General features: G+C 48.7%; 1 protein-coding gene across 1 annotated transcript in view; it reads left to right on the top strand.

The window, feature by feature from the left end:
• The window catches only part of LOC144938423 (potassium voltage-gated channel subfamily KQT member 4-like), a 94,923-nt gene that overhangs the window by 39,564 nt on the left and 33,351 nt on the right, over window positions 1-22,008 (top strand). The window contains exons 3-4 of the mRNA XM_078866204.1: window positions 18,280-18,406; window positions 19,447-19,622. Of these exons, the coding sequence (XP_078722330.1) occupies window positions 18,280-18,406; window positions 19,447-19,622 (303 nt within the window). The remainder of the gene's footprint in view (window positions 1-18,279; window positions 18,407-19,446; window positions 19,623-22,008) is intronic.

The following is a 22,008-nucleotide window of genomic DNA, read 5'->3' as shown; positions in this document are numbered from 1 at the left end:
GGGGGGGCCCTTTCCGTGTCTGCACAAACATTGGACCGCAGCAAACTTTCTTGTGCTCTGACGTCCTTGCATCCCGATCAGAGAAAAAGTATGCGGTGTAGAAATGAGAAGTTGCCATGTAATAGGTGCCCCCCCCCTTACCGGTGTGCAAATAGTCGTGCAGGTGTCTAATTCACACGCGCGGTTGTAAGAGACTCCCTGCAAGTGTTTTCTCCCGGGACCCCCCCCCCCTCTTGCGAAAGAGGCATTGCGTGTTAATGAGCTCTTAAACTTCATCTGAAGAAAGGGAGTGGAAAAAACAACGTATTTATGTTACACTCTAATCACCCTGCGTGTGGGTACATACGCTTTGAACGTAATTAGCGCGCGTATTGGATTTTAAAAAATAAGTTTTATCCTGCAATGAGCGCAGGCTTGCAAGTGTTGCGTAATCGAAGGGCGCGTGTGCGCGCGTTTGTCCCGACGAACTTATGAGTTTCCATCACGCGCGCTTGGCTTGAGAGCCTGGTGGTGTTGTGTGTGTGTTGTTATGCGCCGGTGTTTGTGAATTCATAGCTGTGGTGCTGTGAGGGCACGAGTTAATTGTGTGAATGTGTTGTTGGGGAGCGGTGGTGTGGTGGTTAACCGCGCTGCGCTGCAAACCCGGCAAGGCGAGTTCGATTCCCGCTCACGGCCAACACCAGCGACGGTTATCTGAAGTGGTCATGGGCCTCCCCCTAGGTCGACTCAGCCTCAAATGAGTACCTGGTGCGGTGTGTAAACATCGAGACTGGGGAGACAAAGGTGGCCGGGCGTGGTGTTGGCCACCCACCTCCCCATGTGCTGCGCCGGCCTTCATAGGTGCTCGCCAACAGCACTTGCCTGAACAGTCTTCTCAGGCTATACAGGGGATCTTTGTCTTGTATCTTTGTTGTAGTTACGTGCCGGTGTTTGTGAATTCATCGCTGTGGTGCTGTGAGGGCACGATTTAATTTTGTGAATGTGTTATTGGGGAGCGGTGGTGTGTTAGTTGCTAACTCGCCGCGCTGCGAACCTGGCAAGCTGAGTTCGGTTCCCTCGCAAGGCCGACATCAATGAACCGGGTTTGGGCCTCCCCTAAGTCGACTGTGCCTTAAACGGCACATATAAACGCTATAACGTGGGAGACAAACGCGGCAGGTGGGTATGGGACCATACATTTAGTGCGTACGCAATGAGGGGGGAGGGGGGGTTAACCCAAATCCGTACCGCTTGCGTATGGGGGGGGGGGGTCTACTGACAATGTTACGTACGGCATAAGAAATGGGGGGGGGGGGGTTAAAGCCTCGATAATAATTTGTCTACATTGGCCTTCAAATGAGTTAGATAGTCCGGCGGTGGACTATCTGTTTGCTTAAACACGTTAATATTAGTAATCCTTGATCGTTTCAGCGTGGATTAAATATCGGCCGTTCTATAGGACTCGGAGGGGGGGGTGTCAGGCATACGTACGCATGTGGGGGTGGTTGTGGTGTAAAAAGTCCGCGTGCGTACAGGGAGGTTGGGGAAATGTCAAGTTTTGACAGATTTTTGGCGTACCTACTCAATGGATGGCCCCCATTGATCCGGCCACGCCACCCCCACGTACACCGCGTCAGCCTTCACGGATAGTTGCTCACGGCGATTGCCTGTTGAAGGCCACACGGGGAAAAGGCCTTCGCGTGTTGCCCGGCGTTCGAGAATTGTTTCGCAGAAATGCGGCACCAGCAGCAGCCACCACCACCCAGGTTAGATTCGGTCTCATCTCATCCCGATCTCATCCCGATCTCCGGAGCTGAGCGGGGCTCTCCCACGGATCGTGCTGGGATAGGCCGACCGCCAGAGCACAAGCGAAGCTTGCGCGGGCTGCGTGTGTCGGGGCAGCAGAGGTGCACCGCAAAGCGACATCCATTGTTGTCCCGTACTTCTGTGATCCCCACGTCTATGTTGCCACACCTTAAACAAGGCACTGGCCGATCGCGGTGGGACGAGTGGCAAAAGTAACACACGTGACCTGCAAGAGGCGCGGAGAGGCTCTGAATCTATCGGCGGATTGACGAAGGGGCTGTACGCGGTGTACATTAGTGCCCCGTCCTGACACCATCGACTCGCCACACTTGACAAGTTGACATCATCATGGGTGGACACACCTATTGGAACTCCTGACTTCGGCGCTGCTCTGCTCAATGCTTCGATTCGGACACTTAGGAGGTCCCCTGCTGCGCCCCCCACCTCAAGCCAAGCGACCACCATGGGATCGGATATTGTTTGTCTTGGTAGTTGTAGACTTCCAGATGAATACTCCCAGAGTTGCACTTGGATAATTATTCGCAGTATACGTGGCAGCGTGCTTTGTAAGTCCGCGCAGCGCATGACTGCACACGCGTGTGCCAAGTGTGTGCGCGCGTGCGTGCCTATGTGTATGCGTGTGGCTTTCCATGCCCTGATTTTCCATGGGCATTCGATTCCTCATCACAATTCGCGGGCGCTCTACAGGTCACGGTGAGCACAGCAATGAGGCCAATCCTGTTGTCTTTTTCCATTTGTGACTTCTCTGCACTGGAGGTAAAATCTTAATTTGGAGCTTTCGTGACTGCAGGAATTATTATTTGGTTATTTCGGTTAAGTCACGTCTAAAAATAAAATAATGAATTAAAATAATAGCGACGTTTCGATTGCAACACAAGCAATCATCATCAGGCATAAAAGAAATAGCAATAAAAATCTAACTAGAAAACTATAGACAGACATAAGCAGACAGACATCACAAGGACACACAGAGAGAGGACACATATCGGCACAGAGAGAGGGGTCGTTTCTGTGACGGTCCCTTAAACATAGAGAGGGGGGGCGGGGACGGAGAGAGGGAGGGGGCAGAGAAAATTAGCATATCAATGAGTGTACGGCAACGTGTTGCTGCTGCGCAAGTAAGATGACGACGTGGCACGGCACACAAGCTTGAAAATTAGGAGAAAGGCACACTAAAATTAAATAACCTCGCAAAATATCGAAATGTGATGTAATACAACACAGAGAGTCGGTCAACACACAATTAACGCATAGCCTGGTTGATTACGTATTTCAAAGATTGCTAAGTTAGAATTTAAGTGTGAACATTCCAAAAGAGAGGACACAGGTAGAGAGAACAAATAGCCAGAGAGAGAAAAAAGATAAGCTTAAAACTTCCCCGTAGAAGTGGTTCAATCTTAATTTGGAGCTTTCGTGACTGCAGGAATTATTCTTTGGTTATTTCGGTTAAGTCACGTCTAAAAATAAAATAATAAATTAAAATAATAGCGACGTTTCGATTGCAACACAAGCAATCATCATCAGGCATAAAAGAAATAGCAATAAATCTAACTAGAAAACTATAGACAGACATAAGCAGACAGACATCACAAGGACACACAGAGAGAGGACACATATCGGCACAGAGAGAGGGGTCGTTTCTGTGACGGTCCCTTAAATATAGAGGAGGTGTGTTCACATTCTGGATGAGTTTCAGATTATTGTTTTTTTTTTCTTTCAGATATCGGATAGGCTATCTCTCAGCCAAAACAATATTTAGTAGTTGAAACAAATATAGATCGTATATGTGTTTTTTTCCCCTCATCGTATAGAATTTCCTATTTTTATGTTCCGACGTTTTGAGTGGCAGATTCGTGGCGGAAAGGCGCCGCGTGTGTCGGCAGCAAAACACAAAAACCTGACTTGACTACCGCGGAGTAAAACGATTGACTTGAAAGGGCAAGCAGGCTTGGGTAGATGTCGGCAGGTGGAGACCAGTCACGATGGAATGGCAGCCAAAGGAAGAGCGAGGGGGGACTGTGCCCGACAAGTCCAACGAGCGCCGAGACGGAGCGATCGGAGAAAGCTCCCGTGACACCGTCCGCTTGCCGCATCGCAAGGGATGGTTACCGCCTTGGGGAGGGCCTTCATCCGGTCCTGGAGTTGAACCCTCTCCTGATGACGATCGATTGTTTTTTCAGGTGGAGTTGTCTGCCTGTGTGTATCTATGTGTCACAGCTCCCACCCTCCCCCGCCTGGAGCGGTGGTGTAGCGGTAATCGCGCTGCGCTACGAACCCGACGACCCGAGTTCGATTCCCCGCACCGGTCCTGGGCCTCCCCTAGGTCGAGAGACAAAGGCGGCCGGGCATGGTTGCTGGCCAATTCACCCACCCCCTCGTGAGGCGTTCCGGCCTTCACAGGTGCTCGCTAACAGCACTTCCCCCAACAGTCTGTTAAGACTACACGGGGGTTCTTTGTCTTTGGCACACACCCCCCCCCCTATTGATAGAGCCCACACGACTGAAGCAGGGCACCATCGAACCCGGCGATCGCACGCATGTGTCCTCCGGTCAATTAGCCCTGGGATTTCCCTTCTTTATTTAGTTGCCGAGACGGGCGGGCATTTGATAGCCCAGAATGGAGAGCGGGTCTAAGATTTCATGGAAATAAGCCTCGTTGCGTGCGTGCGAGCGTGCGTTTAATTTTTTTTAAATACGTAAGCGGTTTATACAGTGAAAGTCAGAATTTCGACACGTGCCTATGCGCATGCGGCCGGGGTGTTGGAATGCCGGCGACTGTTGTGAGCCTCGTGATGGATAAACGGCAGTTCGATTCCCCCCCCCCACAGCCACGCCAGACCCTTGTCAATCAATCCACTGGGTTGGACGAGTGCCTCCCGATGCACGCCGCTTGCGTTGTCGGGGGAAGACTTTGCCTGCCCGCTTAGTCAACGCGGTTGGTGAAAGTGAGGCCGGAGCAGACGCGGGGAGCGCGGAGAGGAGGTTGCGGTGCTACAATCGGTGGTAGTTTTTCGCGCACTGCCCCTCTGCTTGTAACTAACGGTCGTTTCTTGATTTGAAGCTTTCGTGACTGCAGGAATCCATACTCTTTGGTTCTTTCGGTAAAGTCATGTAGGTAGAAAATAAAAAAAAATCACGACAACACAAGCGTCCGTCATCAGGTGATGACGGATGCTTGTGTTGCGCTCGAAACGTCGTGATTTATTTTATTTATTTTATACCTACGTGACTTTACCGAAATAACTAAAGAGAACGGTTGTTTTGCCATTCCATCGCCGGTCGCGGTGCACAACAGGCAGTGGCAGTGGAAAAATTAAAACGAGTCAGTGGGGTGGGGGGGAAGGGGAAGACTCCCTTGGGTCAACCAAATCTAAAACGAGTATTTATTGCGGCACATCACTGGTAGCAAAGGGCGAGACAAAGGTGGTCACGCGTTTGTGCTACTGGTCACGACACCTCCAGAGTGCGTCATGATTGTAGTGTGTTGAACTTCTTTCGCCCCGTACGTAGCCAACCGTGCTAACCGAAGGTGCCAGCTTGAACGGGCACTAACGGCTGCTTGGTGTAGTAGGTTCGAATTAGGTGCACACACACGCAGCTTGGAGGCAACACTATTTATTAAACAGTAAGTAATATAACACTGTACATAAGGTGGTGACCACCTTCCTCAACTCACTAACAGGACGACGACTCGGGACTTGACGACTGATGATGTCTTCACTTCGGAGTACAGTACAACAGCCTCGCTCTGCGTTCACACCACGCTTATATCTGCTTTGGCGTGGCTGGCTCCGCCCCGGCATGGCTGGCTCTCTTCAGGCCACGCCTCCCTTCCCAGGACACGCCTCACTTCCCCCACCTCTGGGAAGGTCCGGATCCCTCCAGCACGTGACCCCCCAGGCACCCCCTTGCGGCCCCCAGCCCTCGTACAGGCCGACACAGTAGTGACCATTCTATGTCACTACATCACCCCCCCCTGTATAAACACACAGCCGTCCCCGGCTGTAACACAACTGTGAAAAATCGAAAAGGTGTGCCTCCGAACCAGCAACATCAATAAATGACTGGCGACCGATAAGAAATACAATCACGTAATATATACAGAATCGACGAGGGTAAAAGGGAACCGCATAGAAAACGGTGAATAAACAACAAATATACATGAAAACTGGCTAACCCACTTACGCTCCAGCACAGCCCCCCCCCCCCCCCCCCCCCCGTTAGAATCACGCATGCAATGACAGTCACCCGTTAGCACCCCCCCGCCTTTCTGACGTGGCGTCACAACCAGTAGCACGCGTCGGCCATATCGGGGGGGGAATTTCCATGTTACCACCCCACCGCCTTTCCGACGCGGCGTCACAACCAGTAGCACGCGTCGGCCATATCGGGGGGGGAATTTCCATGTTACCACCCCACCGCCTTTCCGACGCGGCGTCACAACCAGTAGCACACGTCGGCCATATCGGGGGGATTTTAACCCAGTCTCTCTCCAAGACTCGCATCGCAGCATATAGCTGTACCGACCGAGCTGAGACGACCCAGTCTCTCTCCAAGACTCGCATCGCAGCATATAGCTGTACCGACCGAGCTGAGACGACCCATCGTTCACTCACTGCACAACATGCACCCTAACAACTGAGGGATACAGTCTCAACGTAACAGGACAACTCCACCTGAACCTTACGAAACTCCAGCCCACTGTTTCAACGCGCCTCGGAGGGTCTCAACCTCCGAGCCGTCAGGTCAAGCTGTCAGCCATAGCATGACGGGACCACACTCTCCGAGCCATGTGAGCGCACAGCCCACTAGGCTAGACATGCCACGGAGTGTTTCAATCTCCGGGCTGTCAGGCCAAGCCGTCAGCCATTGCATGACGGGACCACACTCTCCGAGCCCTGTGAGCGCACAGCCCACTAGGCTAGACATACCACGGAGTGTTTCAATCTCCGGGCTGTCAGGTCAAGCCGTCAGCCATAGCATGACGGGACCACAACGTTCATGTTAGACACACAACACTCACTGGGCCATCCTGGTCAGGACCTGCGCCCCAAGATAGGTGACAGCCAGCAGCCCAATTCCAAATCCCTGGCAGCATGTCACCATCGCAATTTAACACCATCACAACACATACATTTTGAATTATGATCCCCCACAGAACTGATCCAATGCCGAACAGGTACGCACAATTTGTGACGATCCCGAATATTCAATGGTCACAACAATACACCTCACATCCCGTATCCGTACACATCATCTCCGAGACTCGCATTGCAGCATGCAGCTGTACCAACCGAGTGGAGAGAGCAACGCAATTTGACGGCAATTAACGGAAACGCACCCCCGATCCATGTAGAACACAAGGAGCATTCCCGCACAAAAGACATCATCTGTGCAACAACGGACAGGAACCAACCAGTGAGTTTGAAACAAACCGAACCTGTCATTTCATAATCCCCTTCAACATTAACCATGGGACTCAGGGCATTCGAATTTTGAGAGCAATAAAAAAACTAGACACAAACGTCAAAAATCGCCGAATTGATTAATACAGTATATGCAGTATACGAAGTTCGTACAGTCAATCATTTGGCGCAATGCTCCATCCAGTCCCCACATGGCAACACACACAATCAATACTCCAGACAATCCGTACATAGTAAATAATCACAAGCAAGTACCCAACATTCCATACCCTGTTAACAATTCCAAGCAAAGCTCCATACGTTCTGTACCTTGGCAACAATGACGATCAAAGTTTCTTACAGTTACACGTGACAATCACGAGCGAAACTCCATACAGTATACACAATAACAATGGCGATTTCGCAACAAAACGATGTAACAACACGAGTCGTTAACACGGCAACCTACAGCATATCAACGGAGCTCGGGACACCAACAACGAATTAATCATTAACTACACCCAAAAGATACCGATCTCGACGCCGTATTTAACAACGCCGTTACAAGCCGACAACCGCATGGAAGCCGCGTCAATTTATCACGCACACAACCGGACAAACACGCTCCGCAAACCAGCGAGTAAAAAAAAAACACCCGCGATCGCAACCCGGCACACGCAAGATGGGTGAAGTTATTATTATTTTTCTTGGGGCCGGGTGCTTGTCATGTCACGACTCGCCTGGCAAACTGTGAATAGCGGAGGGCGGCAAGGTGGAGCACTGGAACGGCCCGAAGAATCTTTCATGGTGAACGCGGCCTGCTCTTGCGAACCCATCCACCTCTCGCGCTCGAGCAGAAGGCTGGAACTCCCCCTCTGCAGGCGTTGATGTCGGCGGGAGCGGCATTTCGGCAGCAGGAGCGGCGTTTTGGCGGGAACCGCGCCCCAACCAGCCCTCGAGTTGGCGGGAACCGCGCCCCGACCAGCCCTCGAGTTGGCGGGAGCGGCGTTTTGGCGGGAACCGCGCCCCGACCAGCCCTCGAGTTGGCGGGAACCGCACCCCGACCAGCCCTCGAGTTGGCGGGAGCAGCGTTTTGGCGGGAATTGCGCCCCGACCAGCCCTCGAGTTGGCGGGAACCGCGCCCCGACCAGCCCTCGAGTTGGCGGGAGCAGCGTTTTGGCGGGAACCGCGCCACGATCAGCCGCCGAGTTGGCGGCCCCACCGCGTGGCCCGCATGCCTGGGCCTCCCCCCGCCAGCCCCCGCAGAGATGACGGTGTCCTCTCCCCGCGGCTCCATCGCTCCGTTCCCGATGGTGGCGAAGCAGCGGTGCGATGCCAGTCCCGCCGCTCCGCGTGCAGCGCCATCTCTCTCTCTCTGTCACCGGGGCTGCCATCCCCGGGGCTGTCCGAAGGATGGTCGTCACACCATCCCCGTCGTACGAAGGCGTCCAGATGAGTTTTGTCTTTGTTTTTCGTGTGCCCATTTTACTTCCCTAGGATAACACCTAGCAATATTTATATTTCCACAACTTCTGACGCCAAATGTAGTAGGTTCGAATTAGGTGCACACACACGCAGCTTGGAGGCAACACTATTTATTAAACGGTAAGTAATATAACACTGTACATAAGGTGGTGACCACCTTCCTCAACTCACTAACACTCTGGAACACGACACTGCTCCCAGGACGACGACTCGGGACTTGACGGCCGATGATGTCTTCACTTCGGAGTACAGTACAACAGCCTTGCTCTGCGTTCACACCACGCTTATATCTGCTTTGGCGTGGCTGGCTCCACCCAGGCGTGGCTGGCTCTCTTCAGGCCACGCCTCCCTTCCCAGGACACGCCTCACTTCCCCCACCTCTGGGAAGGTCCGGATCCCTCCAGCACGTGACCCCCCAGGCACCCCCTTGGGGCCCCCAGCCTTCGTACAGGCCGACACAGTAGTGACCATTCTATGTCACTACATTGGTAAGGCTAACAGCTGGATCTGTATTTGTCTGGGCGTGATTGTGGCACAATATAAATGGGCGCATCCCAATGATTTCCCTCTATGAGCAAAATAGTCGTCTGTGTTGGTTTATAAGGTCAGTTTCAACGGTACGTGTATATCCACGACTGGTCAATATCGCTCTGGCCACGAGGTGAATCTCGAGTGACCTTTAATGCACACCAGCCACGTGGCTAATGGATGCGTGATGGAGGCCTGCTCGGTGTAAAATACACAGCGCGCACCACCCTCGCTGCACAGTGGCACAGTGGAGTCTGAATGTTCTCTCCGTGTTGATTTGAAGCTTTCGTGGGGGGGGTGGGGGGGCAGCCCCACTCAGCAGCTGGAGATGGGAAATTATTTCTCCAATAATAAATACTTTTCTATAAATTAAATCATGACCTAAAGCTTTTGTGACTGCAGGAATACATATTCTATGGGTCTTTCGGTAACGCCACGTAGATTGAAAAATAAAAAAAATATATCACGACGTTTCAATCGCAACACAAGCAATCGTCTTCAGTTGAAAATCATCTTATTATCTACGTGGCTTTACCGAAAGACCTATAGAATATGTTTTTCTAGAAATTGTTTTGTGTTGATATTTTTTGTATAAATATAATGCTTCCTTCACGTGAATTGCCTAATGAAGCTAACTTTAATAGTTGTTCGTATGAGAAACTGCTGCAATACCACAGTGTTGATTTGTGCCTCGGTGAGGTCTCGGGGCAGCTGCGGAGGCGTCCGAGTGAGAGATTTCCCCTTCGTTCATTGCGATCAGCTTCGCGTTTTAGCCACGCCGTTTGAGACCAATTCTGGGCGGTGAAAAAGGCGCCCGTGGCTGTAATCTGTAATGAGACGACGTCACGACGCGAGGTGGCATTGTGCCAATAGAGCAGGTCACGGCCTACACGCTCTAGGCTTTTGGCAGTGTCAAAGGGGTTGCGTAGTGTGGACTTGAGGGTCATGGGGACAGCATTGGATTGCGTTGTTGTTTGTTTCGTATCGTTCATAATGCCTACCCGTTGGTAGATACGACAGTTGTATCACTTTCACGGGAAGGCCAATACCATGAGGAGGTATTTCTTAATTATAACACCATATTTTCAGAGGTCACTCACAACAGCCCCACCTCGTGGAAATGTCACGAACCGCCACTGGTGCCGGGTCTCCTTTAGGTCGACTTGGCCTATAACGAGGAGTTTCCTGTGCAGTGTGTACACACCAGCAGTGGGCAAACAAAGCTGGCCAGGTGTTGTACGAGCCACGCCAAATCACTGTTGGGACATCACCCCCTAAGGGCAGACGAATACCCAACTGCAAGTCGATGCTGCGTTCACCCTGTGACCACACAGGCATAGCTGCCACTGGGGTTCTCCTTTTCCTAGACTGCAGCAGTACATTGGAATGGCTAATATGAGACATACGTTTCTATGAGTTCTGTGAGGCACGTAAGTGCCCAAAAGAGGCAAAACCTTCATTCTAGATTTGAAATTTTCGTGACTGCAAGGATCCACACTCTTTGGTTCTTTCGGTAAAGTCACCTATGTGACTTTACCGAAAGAACCAAAGAGTATAGGCAAAACCTTATCCTTAGCCCTTAATGCTTGCACCGTGTTGGCCCTAAAAGGCGCCCGGTTACAGCTGTTGCTTCAACAGTCTGGTAAACATCTACTTGGAGGGGATGAATTGCGCGCCGTGTGCGTGTGCGCGCTCTGCAGGTTCACATTGGTGTTCAGCTGCCTGGTGCTGTCTGTCTTCTCCACGGTGCCCCAGTACCAGGACCTCGCCTCCGAGGGCCTGCTCATCCTGGTGGGTACATCCTCCCTCGCAACATCCTGACGTTCTGGACGGTATTACCAGTGACATCGACGGTATCAGGCACAGCAGACTCATCAGAGCAGGCAGTGGGTGGGGAAGAGGGATTTTATTTGAGGAAGGGGGGGGCAGTCATTGCCATTCTGGGCTCAGATATTGAAGGTTTAGGAATGGACCCCATGCACGTGCTGCATTCTTCTTCCTTGTCTCTGAGCTCATAGCTCAGATGGTCAAGTGCTGAGATTGGGCCTAATTAATACAACCATTGAGTATGGGGAGAGGGGGTTCGTGATTCGTTCACGTGCTCAATATGCTTTTCTTGGCCGCTATATCGAAAGCCCTTAACGCAATGTTGTGTTCTATGAATGCACGCATTTGTGAAGTTGACGGCAAAAGTGTGTGCGGTGAAGGCTGTTGCACGCGCGCCTAAAGACGAGATGTCCAGGAGGTGGCAGAGGCTGTGATGGGGAGAAGAAAGGTGGCAGAGCAGCTGCAAGACTGGGCTGAGAGATGGAGAGAGCTGAATTGCACACCGGTGTAAAAAAAAAAAATCTGTAAACTGTAAATGGGGCAAATTTTACATCAAATACTGATAGATGTGAAAAACAGGGAACATCTCCAAATCTACGTTTGTTAGATTAAATGGTCGAAAGATGTCGCAAAACATTTGCAAGGAATGCTGTCTCATGTCGTTAATTCTAATCACAATGACTGGGACCAACACAACTGTCTGCATACAGAACCACCCCTCATTCAGTTGCAATGCTCAGGTGTGGGAGAGGCGCCAGGCCGAGTATTGACATTCAGCTTGCTTCGAATGAGCCCATGCTAAAAAACATCGTTAAATGATGAGATCGAATGCCTTAGGGGTGTGAAAGAACGGGCAATTAAAAATACAGCTTTGTGCCAGACACAGAGTGCTATACATCATGTACAAATGGACGGAAATTTGAATTTAACTATATGAAGCAGAGCTTGGCTGCACTGCCCAGCACTTCTCGCGAGTCAAAGTGGAGCATTCGCACAGCCCTTGAAGGGTCCCGGGCAGAGGCTTCCACGTGGGACATTGTCCGTCGGGACCGATTAAATCTGCAAACAAACCTTCGAGGAAAAATGCCTACAATAAAGAGCTAAAACGTTTCCTGGAGAAAATGAAACGCAACAACAATCGGTGCCTATGGAACAAAGTTTAATTGGAATTCATAAATAATGACGAATCATACATTATGGAGGCAAAATACATTACATAAAAAAGCAGAATAAATAAATTAGTAGAGCTTGGGCAGGAATATAGAGCCACCAGAGTGACCTCGTGATTTTGTGACGACGGGTGACAAAGGGTAAACACGTTCAAAATGGACCCCGAGTCGGGGGTCTAAAGAACGGCGAGGGAGTTCATGACGGAGTAGGTCACTAGTGTGTGAAGAATTGAGCTATAAAGCAACATCGAATTTAGCCCCATAATAAACCTCGCACGGACTTTGTGTGAAGAAGTCTCATTGTCCGATGCGAGGTCGGCAGCAGAATTGTTGTTGCGCTAATAACTCGGATGTTGTGGTGGTGCTGGTGGTGGCTGTTCCGTGCGTGTCGCGTAGTTGGTGGTCGCTGTGCTGTGGTTGCGGTGCGTGGTGCGCCTCAGCGATTGGGAAAGCTTGTGCGCATCGGTTAAATCTGTTGATTCGTTTTTTTATACTAAATTATTTAAATACATCTATTTTTTTATTTTACCAGGTGAAGCTCACTGAGCTGCGTAGCTCTTTTTCAGATGCGACCTGGCCACAAATGATAGCCAAAACGAAGTGGCTTATCACGTGGAATTTCAAAGCAGCCAAATCCTATAAACGCCACTCCTCTACTGGACATCCACACCTGTTTATTAATCTGTGGTACAAACTTGAGCTGTGCCACTCAAGTTCACGTCGCATTTGAAACATTGGGCGTAACTCATACTTTTTTTTATTACTAACTAACAATGTTTTTATTTTACAAGGTAAAGCCCACTGATATATGTAGATCTCTTTCAGAAGCGACCTGGCTATCAAAAATAATAATAGCTCAACGAAGTGGCTTATCGTGTGGAAATGTATCGCAGCCAAATATTATAAAAGTGTGTGCATTTTAAAGGGTGGGGGACAAAACCGGAGAGCCCTGGAGAAGAATCCACGCGGCCACGGTGAGAACATTCAGACTCTAAATATACAGCAGGCGTCAGGGTCGGGATTGAAACCACTAGTTCCTGCATACCAGGCGAGGTAGTTAACATCTGGCCACCGTGGCGCCCCAATATATATCTAAAGGAGATGATTTTCTTCCGTGTCAAAAGTGTATTATTTATCATCATAAAGATGTCGTCATCCAGGCGAACATTACACTTACATAATTGTTTGACTTGTAACTCCCTCCTCTACAGTATCACTAATGTGCTCCTCCACAAACTCAAGTTGGTCCAATTGCCAAATGCCCTCATTCTCACCTGGTCATGTTTAATTAGTTTTTGGCTTTCACTGGCTCCCAATACATTCCCGCATCTATATATATTAAAGTCAAAAGTTGTGTGTGGGTTTGTGGCGGGGTTTGTTTGTGACGGGGTTTGTGTGTGGTCGCGCGCTTGGCTCTCCAACGGTGGAGTTTAAGTAAGAAGAAAAATAGCCAGGTACCATGCCGTAAGCCCCGCCATGAGCAAGTGCTATTCCTTTTTCACATCCGTCAACTTTAAATTAGTTTAAATAGAGATTTAGTGCGATTTCTGCGTGCTTTCTTCCTATTTATTTATTTATTTATGACGCGTGCACGACCATACCAACTCACGCCCCTTTGGTGGGGAGGACGGCCCATGCCAAGTCGCACGCCTTCGGTGGGAGTGAGGGGGACATTTTTTTTCGCGTTAAAAATCCTATAAAAATACACTAAACGCTCAGGTAAATTTTTCACTGTCTCATAGCCCCCCCACCCCGATGCATGCAGTTATTACTACTATACAGTCGGTAGATGCTACCACTATAGGCCATAGATATTACTGCAGAGCGGCCGGGGACATCGTGCCTGAGGGGGGGGGGGGGGGTGTCAGGGCTAGCAGCCCAGCCCCAGCCTGCCAAGGTGCCACCTCGGCCGGTTGGACAATCTAGGCGAGGCCGGAGGCTCTGCACGGGACTAGGCCTCACCACGCCACTCTGTCAGGTTAGTACTTTGTGCTATAGAGTCGATAAATACTGCTATCGAGTCAGCATGTACTACTGTAGTGATAGCAGGTACCACCACAGTCGGTATGCACTGCTGTAATCATAGCAGGTACCACTGCAGTCAGTATGTACAGCTGTAATTATAGCAGGTACCACAACAGTCGGTATGCACTGCTGTAATCATAGCAGGTACCACCACAGTGTGCATTGCTGCAGTAAAAGCAGGTACCACCACAGTATGCACTGCTGTAATCATTGCAGGTACCACCACCATAGTCAGTACGCACTGCTGTTAGATTTTTAAGAGTAGTTTTGAAAAAATTTTAAGACCCGGGCAACGCCGGGTACTTCCCGCTAGTTATAAATAATGAGCACAGGCGTTCCTATCCCGTGTCGGTTCAAGGGTTTGTTTGACCACATGTTATCACGCTGGCCAGTGTGGATTGATGAAGCGTTACTCGGAGTCAAGGGCTGTGCTTGAGGAGTGTCCCACATTGGGCTGTCTGACCCAGAATGTTTTAAGGCGTTTTTTTGTTTAAAGTTTACTATTCAAATCAACCCAGCCAGTTTACCTTTTCAAAATGCGGGCCTGTTCCAACAAAACTCCCTTCAGCTAACCTTCGTCACACCGCGTGGCCGCAAAGTGCACCTTGCCTGGCACAGGTGTCATGGTGCCATTTATTGATGAATGGCGATTGTTATTATAGTTGTGTGTGTGTTTGTGTGTGCGCGTGTGGCTCAAGTATTTTTGAAACTGGTGTTGTGTGTGTGCATCATCTGTGGTAAAATTGCCACTCGACTACGTTTGGACAGTGTATTGGATAGTGATTGAAATCTGTACCCAGGAATGTATCACCAGGCCTTCAGACAGAATTTTTTAATAGACTTGTCACATCAACACATAATTCACACTAATGTGAAGGTTTACTGGGTACCTACAACATTTTGCAATCATTGCTGGTCCAGTGGGATATCGCATGTGCGCAGTCATTTAGAGCAAAGCTGAGGCGCTTAGTTAATTAAGTCAATGCATCATCTGAAAATTGTAATCGACCCTCCACTATTGTGGTTGATTGCTCTTCGGCCATCATCCTTTATAAGGGAGCACTTGCCCCCAACATGATATGTGGGCTTCGTGGGGAGGTCTTTGTCCTATTGTGGTCGCGTAATAAATTTTGGATTTACGAAGCGTAAAATAAATGCAACGACATCGTCCAATCGCCGCGATGCTAACGGATGGCCTTCTTGGCTGTGCCCGAGCCCGATCTTGTTTGAACGTCTGGAAGCTCGGCGGGTATTCAAGACCTGCAATAAAGCTGCTGGGACGGAGGAATCGCCGCTGTGCGCGCGTGTGATGGGTTGCGTGCCGAGTCCACGCGACGTGTTGCGACGTGAGATTGCGACGTGAGGTTGCTTTGTGCCGTGTGCTCCAAGCGGCTTCGCTCTCGTTTGTCAGCCAGTCCTGGCCGCTCCTGCGGTCGAACTGAAATCGGTTGGAGCGTTACGCCATTCGAACTAATCGCAACAGCAACGTTTAATGGGCAATGTCATGGGAGCACTCATGGTGATTTAAAATGTACAGGTAAGAACAATTCGGCTAAATTGGTTGTTGATGATTTCTGTGCGAGTCCATTTGAGCCCTTGAACTTTCCTGTTGAATCTAGATGTGAAGCTTTCGTGACTGCAGGAATCCATACTCTTTGGTTCTTTCGGTAAAGTCATGTAGGTAGAAAACAATTATACGATCAAATATACGTGTAGCAGGCAGCATAGCAAAAGCTACAGCTATGCTGCTTGGTGCACGCGTTTGATCTCATTCAAATTATGTTGCTTGCGTGTTGGTTGTAATGGGGATTCGCATGTTGCTCCGAGCAGCAGGCTTGTTGTGTTGAACTGATCCCACCGTGGTTCATCGTCGACTCTCCAAAGCCTTGGCCTTTTCTGCGTGACTCGAGGGCAGAAGACACAACGCAGAGTAGGCATCGGACCCTCTCGAAGTCTGTTCACCGACCCAGTCGATTCGGTGAAGATCCTGGCCAGAGAGTGAGATGCAGGGGTGGGGGGGGGGGGCCTTGGTTACGCATGCTAGGTTGTCAGAGGCATCTTTTGAGGCTGGGTTGCTTGGTGGCCAGCAGAAGGCAGTGCAGAAAAAAACATTATATTGTTCAAACGTGCTTCTGTGGTTTGCTTCACAAACGTGTGCAAACCAGCATGGTGAAGTATAGCCAAATAACCCCTCCACCCTATCAAGGTGTGGAGAGATCCTCATCCGGCAGGTTGATTGACAAAAGTGCTGTACAATGTTTATGGATTATCTTGAGAGCAAGCGCACGTGCCACTACTGTGTTGGTGCACTGAGCCAGATTGTGATGACCCTTACATTAGAATCCTCCCAGTCCCCTTTTGTGCCATGAATACAATGGACTCAGCCTTGCAGGTTACCAGAGGAAGGCACAGATATGTTAGAGGATTTCAGTTGGGTCTATAAATACAGACATGTGCTCAAGTCCAGCTTTGTTCATTCCACTGCTGGATGAAGCCCCCCCCCTCACTGCCATTGTTCATGGAGGATATTTCACTATGCTTGTCAGTCATTGACCATATTTCACCATACTGGTCAGTCATTGACCATATTTGACCATGCTGGTCAATCCATATTCGTGAATGGGTGTGTACCAAGGACCGGTTCAGGTATCACTCGCCATTCATAGAAGCCGTGGCCGGGAACCGACCACCAGTGGCTGGGTCCGTGAAGCAATCTTGCTCACCTCTGCACCATTGCTGCATCCACATTGGATGGATAGGCACGAGGCAATGCTTTCACTCACCCACGCAGCCAAAACAGAGCTTTTGCAGTGGTGTAAGACAACCTTGAAGAATGTAACGTGAAAGTCTGAAGCATTGCAAATACAAAATGTGAACACAAAGCACTTTGTGTGTGTGCATCTCGATTTTTCGAAAACAAAAAGAGTTAGGATGGCAATGTCTGGCATGTGGAAAGCTGGCGCATGCCATTTATTTATTGTATCAATCTACTTTCTAAAATTTTAATTCATACAAACTTATTCATTCTATGTCATACAAAAAATTGATGTGCACAAACTAGCTTTGTTAAAATCATATTTAGTAAAATGATTTCAAGATAAGCAACCCACCACTTGAATTGGTAAAAGTAGCAAAATATGCATTGGTATGTGCACGAATACTTGGTGTGTGTGGGTATAAACTATATTTTACTTTACCAGGTAAGGCCCACTGAGCTGTCACTTTTTTTCAGAAGTGACCTGGCCACAAATGATAGCTCAACAAAGTGGCTTATCACGTGGACATTCATAGCAGCCAATTACTCTAAACACACGTTTCTAAACGTGGAGGGAAACACCGTAGGACCTGGAAAAAAATGCACGTGACCACGGGGAGACAACATGCAAACTCCAAATACACAGGCATCAGGGTCAGGATCAACCCCACATCTATATATGTGTGGATACTTGCAGTACATTCACTTCATAAATGCAAAATTAGAGAGACTGTTGTCGGTTCTCAATTCACCAAATCCATCTCGGTCTCCCCAGCATGGATAGTGACCGCACAATACCAGGTCTTACTTATTTTAGGCTGAACCAACCTTAAAACTTTTTATAATATGTTTAGAAATCTCTTGTTGAGCTTCGGTTCAGTCTGCTAACGACCCGGCCATTTCCCTTCCCCTCGCACACACACACAAAGATCCCCCCGTGTAGCCTTAACAAACCGTTGGGGCAAGTGCTGTTAGCGAGTAGCACCTGTGAAGGCCGGCACACGAGGGCGTGGCTGGCCAGCACCACGCCCGGCCGCCTTTGTCTTCCCTAGTAGGCGATATTTACACACCGCACCAGGTACTTATTTGAGGCTGAGTCGACCTAGGGGATGCCCAGGACCGGTTCAGATAATCGTCACTGGCGTTGGCCGTGAGCGGGAATCGAACTCGGGTGGTCGAGTTCGTAGCGCAGCGTAGCGCTAACCCACGACGCTGCAACGCTGCAAGTCTCAACCGCGTCTCGTTCCCTCCCTGCTTGTCTATCTGCGTGCCCGTGCAGGAGTACATCATGATCGTGGTGTTTGGCATCGAGTACATTGCGCGCATCTGGGCGGCCGGCTGCTGCTGCCGCTACCGGGGCTGGAGGGGCCGCCTCAAGTTCTCCAGGAAGCCCTTCTGCGTGATCGGTGAATGCATCCGCTCCTACCAACTCTCGTGCGTGGCATGGCTTAGGGTTGCCACCTTGCCCCGCTTTTTTTGTGTGTCCTAGAATCATCCTCTCCTTGAGGTAGCTGTCCGAGATCACAGATTCGGATCGTGACGCCGGCTGAGGAATAGTCTATATTTTTTGCGAAATACGTCACGGGATCTTTAACGTTAATTGTCAGGCAGACGGCGCGTATTGTTATGCTATAGAACCCACAGTGATAACCAGGGCAGCCGCTGGAGTTGAACCATGCACTTAATGAATGCACTGCAGCTAGGCCTGGGGTCGGCAACCTATCTATATCTTTCTGAGGCACTGACAATCCCAAATGTTGTCAGTCGCTTCGTTAAAACGCCACTCAAGACAATGCATTTTTTCATGTAGGTCTTCCCACATCCTTCCCATTTTTAAATGTAGTTAATTTTTATTTTATTGTAGAAGTGGCAACTCTGTAGCGATGAAACCAAGGTCACTGAATATACTCGAATTGCCACGCTATAATTTTTCATGATACAATAACACATTTCACAGTATTATTCTCGAAATATTAGTTTCCCCCAACTTTATAATTGCATTTCGAATTTTATTGTGTTGTGCGTGTGCTTCGCTGTACTTTGTGTATGAGTAAATATGATTTAAATACAGTTCACACAAAATAATTCTGCCGTAAGTCTTTTAATCAGTGTAACTTTAAAATCAATAACACCGAGATTGCACGGTTGCTGTCAGTTTCACAAGAACTAAATGGTTACTGTAACGATGAAAATGTCACATAATAAACATGCCATCAATCCACTCTAAAACACATTTCGAATAAGTAATTGTATTGAGAGCTTTTTAATTTTGTCCATATTTTCCTCCCATATAAAATGAGCCACTATAATCACAATGTATTTTTTCGGTAAATCAGAACGATGAGAAGTGATTGTGTGAAATGTTTTGGGTGGCTCAGGCGTGTAACCGTTATATATACTGTGCATATATATATGCTAACCGTTATCCTCGGTGCTGTGTTTCCAGACATCATCGTGCTGATCGCGTCGCTGGCCGTGCTGGCGGCTGGGACGCAGGGGAACGTGTTCGCGACGTCGGCGCTGCGCTCGCTGCGCTTCCTGCAGATCCTGCGCATGGTCCGCATGGACCGCAGGGGCGGCACCTGGAAGCTGCTGGGCTCCGTGGTCTACGCGCACAGCAAGGCGAGGGATAGGCCCCCAATTGGCGCAAAAGGCCGCAACAACAACAAATGCCACTTTGGCGTTGGTTATCGGGGTTTGTGCGCTGTCGAGTTCTCCGATGTGTTTTCGGATTTTACCCGAGTGTTGTTCCGCTCGCCGGAAGTGTCTGCAGGAGTTCCCATCACGTGAAAAGCGAAACGTCGGGACGTGTTTCTCCTCTCGTGTTTTTGTACTGTTTGTTGTTGGAACGTTCTTACCCGCCCCGACTGGACACCTGTGAAAAGAGCTTCATAGCTCATCGGATTCCTGTTGCAGTATAAACAAATATTCGGATTCTGATTTGCCAAACCGCACGTGGTAACAACTGGAAAGCAAATTGGAGAGCTGCAAGTTCTTGGGAATAGCGGGAACTTACCTTGGCCACGGTCTATGCGCGCGCAGTTATCGTATGAATGGGTGGGCAGCCCGTGACGCAATAGGATAGAGAAGAGGTCGTGTCCATCATTTCGGTCGTGGCGAGTTTTGTTGGGCAAATAACCATTCAGTAAAATCGATCACGTCTGACAAGCGGCTGAATGGACTCATTTCAACCGTTGGCTTTGTGCAGGTAGGATATTGTGCATGTAACAGCCCTTATGTCAATCTACTGCTGGATGAGACTACTCTTCACGCTGTGCGGATCGTGGGGTTTTATCAGAATCAAAATCAGAATATTTACTAATACTGGAGGAATGTCCAGTCGGGGCGGGTAAGAACGTTCCAACAAACAAAACAAAAACATGATAGGAGTGCAAAGTACAGGAAAGTTAAATAAATCACCCAAACAGAGACAAATTAAACTAAACCATCTCCATCCAACCAGGCTAAGCCCACTGAGGTATTAACGTATTTTTCAGAAGCGACCTGGCCACCAATGATAGCTCAACAAAATCGCTTATCATTTGGACATTTATAGCAGCAAAACAAATCTAAATAATGAGTGCGGGTTGGCAGAGGTGGGGAGTGTGACAATGAACTTGGCTGTTCTGCCCTCTGCTGGCCAACAGCACGAAACGCAGTCTAATCGGGCAGTGTGATTTGGCGTAACTCAGGAGTCGGAAACCCCCAAAAAATTTGTAGTTTTTTTTATTCTTAAAAAATAAATTCATATTTCAACAGCCGCATGATTCTCGTAATATTAGTTTACCATAACTTTATAATTGCATTTCGCATTTTATTTTTTGTGCTTCGCTGTTCTTTGTGTATGAGTAAATATGATTTAAAAACAATTCATACAAAATAATCCTGCCATAAGTATTTTAATCAGTGTCACTTTCAGGGGCGGTTTCTTCATTAGGGCGATTGGGCGACGCACCACCAATGTTATTCAACCACAGAGTCACGCTAGCCGTCACTGTCAGCCTCTGGATATAGTCCAATCAGCGTCATGTCACGTTCTGTGGAGTACCGCCTCTTTTTGGGCGATTTCACTACGGCTGAGAATCGCCCCGAGTGGCCCCATAGACTTACATTCAAAGAAGTTTTTTTTCGAACGGGGGCGCTGCAATGCATTCTCTATGGCTTCCGGGAGGGCATGCACTAACGTGCTTACATCATCATACGTGCTAACGTCATCATACGTAAGCACGTTTCATCCAACAATATAATTTATCGCCACCTAGTGGAATCTTTAATAAAATAAACTTGAGTGGTTTGTTTTAATAGTGAGTATATAAACAAACAAGATGTATTGTAAGAGTCACTTTATTTTTCATTAATATTAAAGAAGTGAAGTTGCCTTTACATGCTTAAGCTGTTAATGTATTCATTGCATGGGTGGACCTTATCAATCATCCAGACATTTGCCCCCCCTGAGAGATTTTGCAGGAGCCGCCACTGGTCACTTTACAATCAATAACACCGAGATTGCACGGATGCTGCCAGTTTCACAAGAACTAAATGGTTACTTTAACGATGAAAATGTCACAATCAACCTGCCATCAATCCACTATAAACACATTTCGAATGAGTAATTTGAATTTAGAGATTTTTTATTTTGTCAAGTATTTTTGATATATGAAATGGGCCACATTAAACACGTAGTTTTTTTGGAAAATCGGGAAACGATAAGAAGTGATTGTGTGAAGTTTATGGGTGGCTCAGGCGTGTAACCGTTATATATACTGTGTATATGAGTAAATATATAGCGATATCGCTCTTTTTCAGGGGTATCCTGGCTATCACAAATGATAACTCAACGAAGTGGCTTATCACGTGGAAATGTATTTGAGCCAAATACTCTGAAAGCACGTTGGTTCTAATTGTGAAGGGAAAAACCAGATAATCCGGAGAAAATCCACGCAACCACGGGGAGAGAGACACACACAAACTCCAAATATACAGCACGCATCAGGGTCGGGATCTAACA

The sequence above is a fragment of the Lampetra fluviatilis genome, chromosome 22 (assembly GCF_964198595.1).
Source record: "Lampetra fluviatilis chromosome 22, kcLamFluv1.1, whole genome shotgun sequence".
NCBI lineage: Eukaryota > Metazoa > Chordata > Hyperoartia > Petromyzontiformes > Petromyzontidae > Lampetra > Lampetra fluviatilis.
This window is presented reverse-complemented; position numbering and strand designations above follow the sequence as displayed.